This window comes from Pollachius pollachius, assembly GCF_949987615.1.
Source record: "Pollachius pollachius genome assembly, chromosome: 1".
NCBI lineage: Eukaryota > Metazoa > Chordata > Actinopteri > Gadiformes > Gadidae > Pollachius > Pollachius pollachius.
In genome coordinates this window covers 6518050-6530317 of record NC_136934.1, presented here as the reverse complement: position 1 = coordinate 6530317, position 12268 = coordinate 6518050, and the positions used below count along the sequence as shown (strand labels likewise).

General features: G+C 43.5%; 1 protein-coding gene across 1 annotated transcript; it reads right to left on the bottom strand.

The window, feature by feature from the left end:
* Nucleotides 1–8959: 8959 nt before the first annotated feature.
* Nucleotides 8960–12268, bottom strand: LOC307075351 (uncharacterized protein). Its single transcript, XM_079735912.1, has 6 exons — nt 12156–12268; nt 11000–11382; nt 10642–10783; nt 10124–10243; nt 9539–9629; nt 8960–9316 (listed from the first exon to the last, which is right to left on the bottom strand). The coding sequence occupies exons 1-6, from the start codon at nt 12205–12207 to the stop codon at nt 9118–9120; spliced, it is 987 nt and encodes a 328-aa protein (XP_079592038.1). The 5' UTR covers nt 12208–12268; the 3' UTR covers nt 8960–9117.

Genomic DNA, 12268 nt, shown 5'->3' with positions numbered 1-12268 from the left:
TAGTCCGCTGGGCTATGAGCCAGAGAGCTAACGTTATTGATTGTACATATTTATAATTTGAAATTCGCCCCAGCCTTAATACGGCAGATACTATAGGGTCTATAGCATATAACCGCGTTGTCTGATTACAGTTTAATGCAACAGTAAGCTGACAACACCGAAACTACAAATTAACCACACGGAGATTACCATGGCAACCGGTCAAACAAAAGTTATTTTTGCGATCATTCTGCGCGCGCATCCGCCGTGTTGAAAAACAAATAACCCCCCTATCGAACGAAGTTAAACCGAGTGAGCGTGCCGTTCACTGACACCAGAATGAACGAGTTCACAGTAACGTTCATCAGGCAGTAATACAGTACGTTCAGTTCACGTTCGCCCAAAATATGAACGAGTTCATGAACTATCGTTCAATGAACGCGTTCAGGCACAACACTGCCTACCTGACCCACCAGTGCCAGAGGTAACTCTCAAGCGCGAATTTAGAATTAATGTAAAGATCCGTGCACAAGCACAAAGGGACAAGTTGTCCAACACAAGCCTCATTCATCAGATGGAGGCTGGGCTGCGGAAGGTCCACTCAGACCCAGAGGTGGTGAAAGCAATCATCAGAGCAGTAAATCCTGGATTACATCTAAAATACAGAGATTAAGAGTAACCTGACACTATCCGGCGTAAAATATATCTTAAAAGGCCACTTCGAAGGAAGATGGTGCATCTGACATCGACCACTAACTCCTGAACATAAAATAGAATCCCGTCATCCCGGAGAATGACCTACGACCTTCCTGTTTCCTTTCAATGAAGTGAAGGAGAAGCTGTGGCCTTCAAGTGATGCTGAACAAGTAAAGCAGATGCTGAGGAATACCCCACCCATGACCTTATGCATCAAATGTATCCTGTCTGTGACAGCATCACATTTCATTTCAGACCCTCTGGGGTGACATCAAAGTCTGATGAGATCCGGATTGAAAGGATTAGTGAAGCTGTAAGCCTGGAAAATGAACAGCAACAAAAAAAAGTCCCAGTGTGTGTCTGTGAGCTTCAAACTGACCTCACACACAACGGTATTCCTGGAAGCAATGAAGACCACCGGGCTACAACATCCCGAGAGAAGGGAGGTCATCTCAGTCTACATCCAGAGTGAGATACAGTGGGCAGACATCAAGATGAACAGTGCAATTACTGTTTTTGTTTGGAGAAATGGGTCTTTTTTTGCAAGATTGAAAAAGGCCAAGCTAGATTATATCACACGCATGCATGCACGCACGCACACATGCACACACACACACAGTAAGCCTCACTGAGGCTAATCATTAGCCTCATTGGTTAACAAGGTTAACATTGGTTAACAATGTCTTACAAGTACTTTGTTGGACAGAGTCACAGTACAATAATTGGGTGACACTGGAACCAAGGTCAGCATCATAGATCGGAGGAGACAATATCTCCCGCACACCACCATCCGTCCAATTTATGACGTTTTTGAGAAGTGGACCACTTATTAGACTTTCCTCAAACTAAACAAAAATTCCATACACCAGCTTTAGTTTTTGAGTTTTTTTCAGAGCAGCAGGCGAACCACCACTGAAGCTCTCACCATCCTAATTCTTGTGTCAGTAGACTCCGGTCTCAAGTGACCCATCATGGGCTTTAATAATAACTTTCTAAGAAAGAATAGGTCTTAATGCCACCCTTCCTTCTACTGATGTTGTACGCCACACGTTCAGCTGTCAACCGCACCAACATTTTGAAACTGAACAGAGATTCATCTCTTTGTGCAAACAAACTCACTAGAACAGAAATTACCAAATGGACATCCTCCTGTATACCCTGTTCAACTCCCAGAGCAGAATTTACCCCAGTTGCCCCTTACCCCAGTTGGGATGTCGGTCAGTACCTGACCGACATCCCATCTCCAGATACAGGCTCGACTCTCAGTGGCAGGTGATGGTTTTCTGTACTAGATCAGTGGAAGGCTTATCATCAGAGATTTCTTGATCCAGACAGCTGACCCATTATCTGCATTCATCACACCATTCTGGGGTATAAGTGTGTTCGTATCCCCTTTGGTCTCATCTCTGCTCCTGCTGAGTTTCAGATAGGTATGGAAGACTGCATGTCAGAACTGAGACTGAGAAACTATCAACCATACTTGAACGAAAACCTGGTCTATAGTCCACGTTTTGAAGCGCAGCTGGAACATGTGGGAACAGGTATGCAACTTTTCCAGCAGCAGTGTATAGCTCACACACAGAAAGTTTGATCTTTTTAAGAGCCAGGTCAAGTTTGTGGCAAGATGGTGAGCAAGGAGGCTACAGTATGGATCCCAGAGAGATTGCTCCAGTGCAAGAACCAAACCCCTCTATTTCTAATGTTGTCTTCTTCAACACCACAGTGAGACACACCAGGAGTTGTATCTGCCATTCAATGAAAAGTAAGGGTTTAAAAAGCCCACAAAAGTCCTCTTAAACCACCATCACATGGGATGAGAAACATAAAGAGTTAAAAATAAATGGATTGACTGTATATCATTATATGACTACACTATATGGACTTGAACCAGCCCTTCATAATGCACTGTGATCAATTTTAGGGTTGCCTTGGAGCTGTACTCTATCAGCGACAGAAAGGCAAAATGACATTGCTCATGGGTCTCTCACTCTGACAATAACTACCTTGTGCATTCACGCAGGCCGGCATTGTTAGCACTCAAATCATGCCCTCTTTTGTCCTCCATACAGACAATAACCCACTCACATATATACTCACCACCGCAAAGTAAAATGCTACAGTTCATAGTGATGGGCTTCAGAGCTAGTCGCTTTTAACTTCAGCCTCAAATACCGGCCAGGGATGTTCAATGTTGTCACTGGTCGGTATCGAATGCTTCTTGCATTTTAACTACATTTAACAATACACTGAGGAGGTGTGTTCCGATGTCAACTGTACAATAGTAAAAGGAGAGAGAAACTCACTGTGAAAGGGTTGGGGCATACCTGTGTGGTTCATTAGGCAATCAATGCACACAGGATAAACCAGCCATCATCACACACACTCAGAGAGTGCTCTGACATGTCAGTATTCACCACCTGCGCGGCATACAGCCAACCTTCAACGTATTCAGTAAACTGGTTTTCGACAACATCAATCTATACTGGTGTTGGAGGTGCCAATTGTAGGTGGAGTCTTGCGGGGGATGTCCTGCTACACTTGTGCACATGCCTATCTGACATGGCAGGGCCACCAAAGGGCTGCCTGGGAACACACTGGAAGGCAGCAACTCCCAGCACCGGCCTTTTACGATGACAGCGACAGTCGGGACGGAATCCAGTGGAGGACATGGGAGGCAGCGCAACAACTGCCAAGAGCAGCCCCTGGATCCAGCCCACCGTAGCCCCAGCTGCACCTCTGCCAGACAGCACAGCGGCCCAAGGCCCCATGCTCCGAGGCAGAAGATGGGGAAAATGCCATTGTGGAGGGTGGCCCTACCATTTCAGGTCCGGCCAGGGCTACCTGGCTACCACCACTGTTACACATTCATTGATTTTGTCACAAAGAAATGTGTGTGCTTGAAAAAACCGAGACATTGTTTTTTCTTCCGATGGGCTGTGCGACGTAGGTAGATTCGAGAATTACAAAACATAGTAGGGAGTAACTGCTTGTAAAATACTTGTTTTGGGAATTCCAATTTTCTACCTAAGTTATTCCAGATGTACACATGTAAATGTTTGAATGTATGCATTATGTTTGCATAGAGGGTGCATTAAGTTTAGTTGTGGAGCTAAACTTTTGGCACCAGGTATTTTACAAAAAAATAGTCTTACTGCTCTGACCTTCGGATGGATCAGAAACGTGATAAAGCCCTATTCCTGAACCAAGCCTGTAAGGGGTGAATCACAAGCAGTGTTTTAAAGTCTAATCCATTAATCAAGCAGATACAAATGAAAAGGTAGAGAGATTATGAACCTTTAAACTGCACAACAAATTGAATCCTGAATATATAGTTTGTGATTCAAACGTAAGCCTGGGTGGGACCAACGATTCTTATTCCTTTCCCTTTTTTTTACTGGACTTGCCCTAGCATGAACTTTGTGCGCCTTTTCATTATTACATTTGTACGTGCTCCTGCACGCGACAACTTGATGCCGAACAGTCACCTTCCTTTTCCAGAAATTGAACAAAGCTGTGTTAAAATGCTCCATATCATATCTGTACAACAGTAATATACAGTCACTATTATGTGATATTCTGTCTTCTACTATTCAGCTCATATCACTAGGTAGCTACCTAAGGACCAAAAAATGTTCTACACATGAGGGTTCTAATACTACTCTGCCACTTACAACTATTAGGTAACTTAGTCGTTAAGTGGCAGATAAATAGAAGTTAGTAATTTCACATCGTCACCAGCTATTCATAAGGTGCGTGTGTCTGCGTGCAAATTCTCTTGTTATCCGGAGACCAAGGAAACGCCAGAGTATCCACACGATGAGAGGTCTTCCATGCATAGCGCCTATGTAACCAAAGTCATTATATTCCAGTCAACATGCCACTGTATGGGTCAACTGCCTGTCAGGACAGGGATGCAGTGGGATGCAACAGTGATGCAAACTCATGCATATAACAGTACATTATACATGGAAACATTGTATTGAATAGGTTATGCAATGGGGAAAATCCCCAGGAAAGGAAAAATCATCAAACCCAGTTCCAGCAGTCAAAGAAGGGACCATTTAACTGGGCCCAAACTGCCCTAAGGACATAGTAAGCCACAGATGATGCTCATTAAAACATGCTAAAACACACCAGTGGGATTTGGCCTATTTGAACTCCTGTAGACTTATGGTATCGAGACAAACACCTAATGGGCCTGGCGCTCTTAAGACAGAAGACTTATCACAATGAATCACCATAGCAAACAAACACACTGATCTGTTTACATTGGTGTGCAGGAGAAAGCCACTAGAGCTAAAGCCGGACAAAGCACACATTGGCTGCTTTTAGCCTTGTGGTGGAGGGTGAGAAACACAAGGTGCCCAATTTTAACGGTCTGAAACGCAAGTGAGAAGCGCCAAGCGCAAGTAGCTTTGTGGGCGGTTCTATGGCGATGTTGCTATTTTACCGGCGCATAAATGACGGCGCAAATCTAAAAAGGCTTGGTCTGAAGTAGCCTAATTACCCGTAGGTGTGGTTTGGACGTAACGTGCAATAAACCAATGAGAGTGCCATCTCCCATCCCCTTTAAGAGCCATGAGCGCATTTGAATCTGACGAGTTGATATTTTGACAGCGCGTCTGCAGTCTCCGATGAGACAGATGCATGAGTGTAACGTGAGCGTTTGGCTGAACCCAAGTGCACAGACGGGCGAAGAGCGTGGAACAGTGTCAATCGTTTATTCGGATTCAGGATCGGCAGGCAGGATAGTCAGACAGGCGGGGATCAGGAGCAGGCAGGGTAGTCGGACAGGCGGGGATCAGGAACCGGCAGAATAGTCAGACAGGCGGGGGTCAGGAGCAGGCAGGATAGTCAGACAGGCGGCGATCAGGAACCGGCAGAATAGTCAGACAGGCGGGGATCAGGAGCAGGCAGGATAGTCAGACAGGCGAGGATCAGGAACCGGCAGAATAGTCAGACAGGCGGGGATCAGGAGTAGGCAGGATAGTCAGACAGGCGAGGATCAGGAGCAGACAGGATAGGTGGTAGGTCAGGATTCGAATCGCGGGAAAGCACTGTGAAACACAAGAGACAATCTGGCAGGGAATGTTTGGGAGGAAAGGACTGATATAGGGGAAACACAGGTGAAGGTGGTTGGGTTAATTGGGAGTGATCAGGGTGGCAGGCAGGTGAATGGGAAAACCAGGGGCGGATCATGACACATGACTACATGAATTTCAAACTTCAAATGGCTCAGTTTATGGCCAAATGATATGGCCTAATTCACACATGGAATAGCGTTTTCTTCCACAACTTCAGAAACACTGAGTCCTCAAATAAATTTTGGCAAAGAAAACTTAACACACATATGATATGCGGTAACTGTGGTTCTATTTAATGATATACGCAATACATTAACAAACATCGTTTCTTACCAGTATTGTATGCATTATCGTTATCGACTTGTGTTCATAATATGCATGTGTCCCCCCGTTAATATACATTGCCATGGACTGTATTATGCGTTACATGTTTAGTTTGCTTGTGTTTAAACAGATGGACGCACACACGCGCGCCCACTTTCATTAATTATTTTACGCATACACACACGCGCGCCCGCATTCATTCATTCTTTTTAACACTCACTCGCGGTAAAACAATGTCATCAATCCTAAAAGTTATGGGCATGTACACGATGTCTGTGTCAAGAATATATGTGTTTGCTGTACGGTGTTTGCAGATGCATTGACGTTTGCGCCAGAACACGCCTCCCCCTTTCGCCGAACCGCCCCTTGTGGCGCAAGATCATTCCCTAATTTACAGGCGCGTGGCGGTGGAGGGAAAAGAACGCTCTGCGCCAGTTGCAAACTAGCAACGACACATGCGTCAGTGTAGAAAGTCAATTGCGCCGGATACAAGATAGGGCCCAAGAACTGAGGTAGTAATTTAGGTCTGGGGCTACCCCTGGACCGAGGAGCGGCTGTCTCTTTGAATGAGTTTGGTTTAGCCTGACAACGGAGAGATGACCTCACTGCACCCTTGTGGTTAAGGTGGAAACCACTACTAGTCTTGTGTGTCCGAATGGCAACATGCTTCCCAAGTACTGTTGGATGTAGGGTTCAGCAGGGCACAAAACAATAGCACGATTTTGAAGAGTGGGCCAGCCAGTTGTAAAAACATCTGTGAAAGTGGGCTGATCCTGCCTTTGTGGTTGAGCAATCAAGTGAAAAAGTTAAGCCTAAGGAGTATATTTAGGCAAAAATAGGATTATAGTCCAGGTCGAAAGTCTGACGGGGTAGAAATGTGTTTGGCTGGTTCAGGCAACACCCCTAGCCCCCCCTGACAACTGTACGTTGTGCATGTCACAGTCCTAGAATGTCCTGGTGTGCTGCATAGGAAACACCTAAGGGGAGTTAAGAGTAACATGTGCAAACCATATGTACCAACGGAAAACCTCAGCAACCCGCTCTGTGGTCTTTTTGTACGTAATTTCAAACCAGAGCATTATCGACACTAAGAGCCGACCCATTGCACGCTGTTCTCCGCCTTCGCCAGTATAGAACAATAAGATGTATATTGAAATAAGAGATATATATGAAATGCATGAGTACATGGCAATCAGTGGATTGTGAATTTAGAAATGAAGGGAGCGCATTGGGGGGGGGGGGGTTGCTGGTAGTAATACTGGGCCCGGCCACACTGAACTTTTAGTGGTGTTAAATGTGTGGGCCTGTTACCATTATGTGGCTCAATGTGGGGTAATTACAACGTCTGTCGTACTTAGCAAACCATTATTTTACACATTCCACATGTACATTTCCTGTCCACAGCAGTCACTGGGCTAGACATAATCGACAGAGGCACCACATCCCCACAGATCAACATCAAATCAACACAATGATGTTGTCCTTTCTCTATCAGAAGACATTTATTTTGAATTAATTTGACATGAAAAATTAATGCAGGTAATGCAATTGCATCTGCCCCAAATATCTTCAGTTTGGAATATGCTTAAGTATATTCTCATCAAGCCATTACGGTACCAGTTTTGAGCATTGAAATGTAAATATGCACCATTACTCCAGTCATGTAGTAGTCATGACTCGTGAATACTACAAATAGTGACAATGCAACTGAAGGCAGAATGATACGAGCAACTGGAAATGCAGAATAGCAGGCGTTGAATGTAATGCAAGTCAGCGACTCATAACGTACACGTTTCAGCCCTTTGTCCTTCCCATGCCCATATTCCCGCGCTGAAAGCAATAATTCTACAGAGATATACACACCTTCTCCTCTACGTCCTGAACTTATAAAACAGGCATTCATTAACTTAATCATTCAGCAACACAATTGCTGACTGATGAGCATCAAAATGTTTTCTATGTGTGTGAGACACAAGTATAAGGTTTGGTAGTGCCGTAATAACCTCCTCAAACCCTCCCTTTTTGACAATATCAGGAGGTTACACAAGCAGATTGGGATTTAATAAATTAAGAATCAACCAAGGAAAGATTTATGTCTTCTAAATGGAACAATTTTGTATATTCGACAATGCAAATGTTGTTCATGTTCCTTCAAGCATTGGATCCAAATTAGCTTGCTCTGCAACAATCCCGGCTGCCCCTAAACATAAAAACACCTTCATCTCTTCTTCTCTCCTGCTGGGAAATTTCCGTGCCACTGGGGAGTTCCAGGAGTTTCAGAATCCTCATCAGGCTATAGTTAACGCGCCCACACCTACAACAACATTCAGAGGAAGTTGCAATAGAGTTGCCACAAATCACCCCTTCCTTGATAACCTTCTCATTCCTTTGTTGCATGACAGATATGTATTAAACAAAAACATGAGCAAGATGAGCAATGCTACAAAAGACACAAGCTAAAGTTAAAACGTTTATTTAGAATAAGTATATTTTATTATGCCATGAAACATCTGGCATACATGTTTAGAAATTATGCAAGACCTGACATCAACATGTACTAAGGTGCAGCAAGTCACAGTTCATAGATTCAGTATCACAAGAGTGCATTAGTCAATCAAACAAGTTCAAACACATTCTTCAAGCAACCAAAAATAAATCTGTTAAAAATCTGTTACAGATTACTTAAATATCTATACAGCTAGAGTTTATGTAGAATAGAATGTGGAATACATGAAAAAATACTCACATAGAAACTTTTAATTACATTACATTACATACAGTCGGTTAATTCTGTAAAAAGAGGAACAATTAAATCTTAAATATTCACCTTGTATGCAAGTGTTGATGTTGGAAAGAAAACCTGCACAACACATCTGCTGAGCATAACTCTTGTCAGGCAGGAGGCAGTTTATCACTACCCTTTCATGTATCCAACGCGCACACACAGACACACACACATGCGGGCGAGCATAACACACACTATGGTCCACATTTACCTTAGTCTTAGATGCCCTGCAGAGCATACACAAGCCATTCAGCCTTCGTAAAGAGGAGTAACAGTGCCATCTTTCCACTCGATCAGGATCTCTCCTCGTAGAGAGGGTGAGGCGTGCGGGAGGCACGCGGCGTGGCTGGTGAGTGGGGCCCTTTCACTCTGCACCGGAGACCCAGGAATGCTCACCTCTTCCCTTGGAGAGAAGGACTTCAGCACACACACCACCTTCTTCCTCCTCCTGGAATGGCAATGACAAGTATCCAAAAGGATAGCTCTTCACATGGTCAATTATATGTACATTCTGCTGATTTGAAAACATTGATTTTGAAAGCACAGATTCAGGGTTTGTCATCAGCCATGAGTGTATACACGAGTCCTTGGTCTAACTGATCACAAAAATGTATTATGCATGAAGGCCTATAAAGACATCTTGGGAAAGACTATCCAGAGTGGGTCCTACCTGTTAGAGTACACATTGAGGATAAGAATCACAGTCCCCAGCACTAAAGCCAAAGAGCTAAGGACCAACATAGTTATCTTCCAGCTCAGTCCTACAATAAACAAAAAACCTTGATTAACAAACAATAGGATTATTTCAACACGAGCAAAAAGCTCACCACCAATGGCAAATCCCTTTGATATAATAAACCTCTCTGAGGCTTTAAAGCCACACATGTAGGCTGCCTCTCACAATGCACCAACCAGAGAACATAAAATCAATTTATTTAGCTTGACGCCTCCAATGGTATCCATTGGGATTAATAAAGTCCTCTGAATCTAAAGTTTAAAGCTGTATTTATAATAATTTGTTGTTTTCTTGAATAGACAAAACAAGTAATATTCTATACAACTTTGCTTCACTCTATTATTTTCTTAACATGTCATTTCTGAATGAGACTCAAATGCATACTTATTGAAAACCACAGTAAGTCTAATATCACTTTACTGCAGTTGTGCACACTTGTAAATTCACATCAGGTAAGTCATTAAATAGTTACACTTTTTATATCCAAACAGAAAAAACCAACCAAAGCAATTCACTCACCATAGTCCATGGTGAAGAACACCATGGTGGGATTCCCGGGTGCTTTTGTGCTTATGAACAAAGGGACTGGTTCAGACACTTGGTCCTTTTGATAATCATCAAAGCCCAATGCGTCTCCAACTGAAAGTGCAAAGATGTGGAGATTGTCATTGCTTTATATGAGAACAAAATCAACCAAACTCCACTATTGTGATATAAAGCCTTAATGGTGGAAATTCATGAGTGACATATTTAATGCATTTGAGAAGATATCTTCAGTTAAATACCACTTACACATTTGTATCATGACATTTATTCCTTTTGTGTGGACAATACATGTTTCATAACTCTTAAAGTATACACTTTAACTGTACCTCCAAGGCCAAGAATCAAATATCATTGCATTTGACTCTTCTACCCCAAACTGTGAGACTTAATGAAAAAGATACCTGTAGAGAGAGAGAGAGAGAGAGAGAGAGAGAGAGAGAGAGAGAGAGAGAGAGAGAGAGTGTGTGTGTGTGTGTGTGTTTGTGTGTTACTCGGTTGAGGCTTTGTACTGGAAATGACACTTGGAGAGACCACAAGATGCAATGGATCCCCCTGATTCTGAGAGTGGTGGTGGCTGGCGTCCATCTCACTGCACACCGTCTGGTTGTCAAGTGTCAGCCACCTGTTTCCATGCTATTAGTATATACATTATATAGTTATTATATGGTAACTGTATCAATTATCCACCATTCAACCGCCTGTATGTAGCCCATATGTTTATAAACATCTTTCAACTTACTTGGTATTAAGTTGGTTTTATATGTTTATAAATGTCTTTTTTTCAGTGTATCTTAAAAAGCGGCTTCAAATAAAATGTATTCCTATTATTAAAAGCTAAGCGGGCGTTACCTGCTTCTGCTCCTTGGACAGAAATACCAGAGCGGAGTCTTTGGTGGCGATGAGGTGAACACCCCTGCCTTGCAGTGTCAGGTGGCCTCTTTTGGAGCAGGACCATACTTGATTACGACGTCCGTTCCTCATCATCCCCCCGTCCCCCTCTGTCCTGTCAGCGCAGGGTTGGAGATGGACTCCCTCATATTGTTCCGCGGGGGCGGTCACACACTGCCCCGTGTGGCCGTTCACCAGGGCTGCACTCCCAGTCTGCCAGTGCCACTCTTGCAGGGGGTTGGTGGGACTACAGTCCACTGTGGACACCCTGCCCTGGGATGGTCCTACCTGGGCCTGCAGACATTTCCCCAGCAGCTTGTTCCGAATCATGAAGCTGGAAGCCTCTACGATCGGAGAATATACAAGATAGAATGTGGCAAACACAAATAGCAAACGATGTGATGAATCCCCAGTGGGATTCGAACCACTAACCTCCGCACTATTCGTGCCACCCGTGCTTTTGTCATTTCTAGAACCCGAGGGGTTCTTACATCTATATTACATTGTATACAAATATGACATTTTGTCTATTGTATTCATAAGATGCAATGTACTTTATTAATTATGCATCACTTTACGTTTTGATTGATTGGTTGCTTGAGTTCAAAATAAGTCAATTTAGTTGGGATTTAGTATCGCTTAAAGGGATACACTGTTCACTGCGTTAGGCAACTCGATAAACGGTAACCGCGGTAACCGACAATCTCCATCAAAGACATTGTTTGTTAAATCCAATTGGAACTTTTCAGTTATGTTTATTGATGACGATGATGATGATGATGATGATCATCAGCAGCAGCAGCATAAATGCCAGAGGATTGCTCTCGTTTTTCAAGGATGGAGGTTTTGACTGGACCACCGGGCTCCCTTGTCAACAAAGCTAGTGCTACCCTAGAGATAAAAACAACTAGAAGCAACGTTTTTTCGAAACTCCTTTTAAATGCGCAGCCAGCCACATAATCTGGGGTTGTTAAATTGTTAAATGTTTGGTAGATCAAGCGTGAAAATGGAAAGGGTTATCGCTATTAGTTTGGTCCTACGTCCCAGTTCAAGTAAGCGACATCCAGCACATTAATAAGCAGCATATCAAATAACTCAACGAAAGATAAACTCCTACCATTGCAGATGAGCGCAGCAAGAACCCAGAGTAGGACGAAACTTGTGCCCATTGCGTAGAATATAATATAGTTGAGCACAATAGTGGTGAGCTGCTCCGGCAGTAGTACAGCC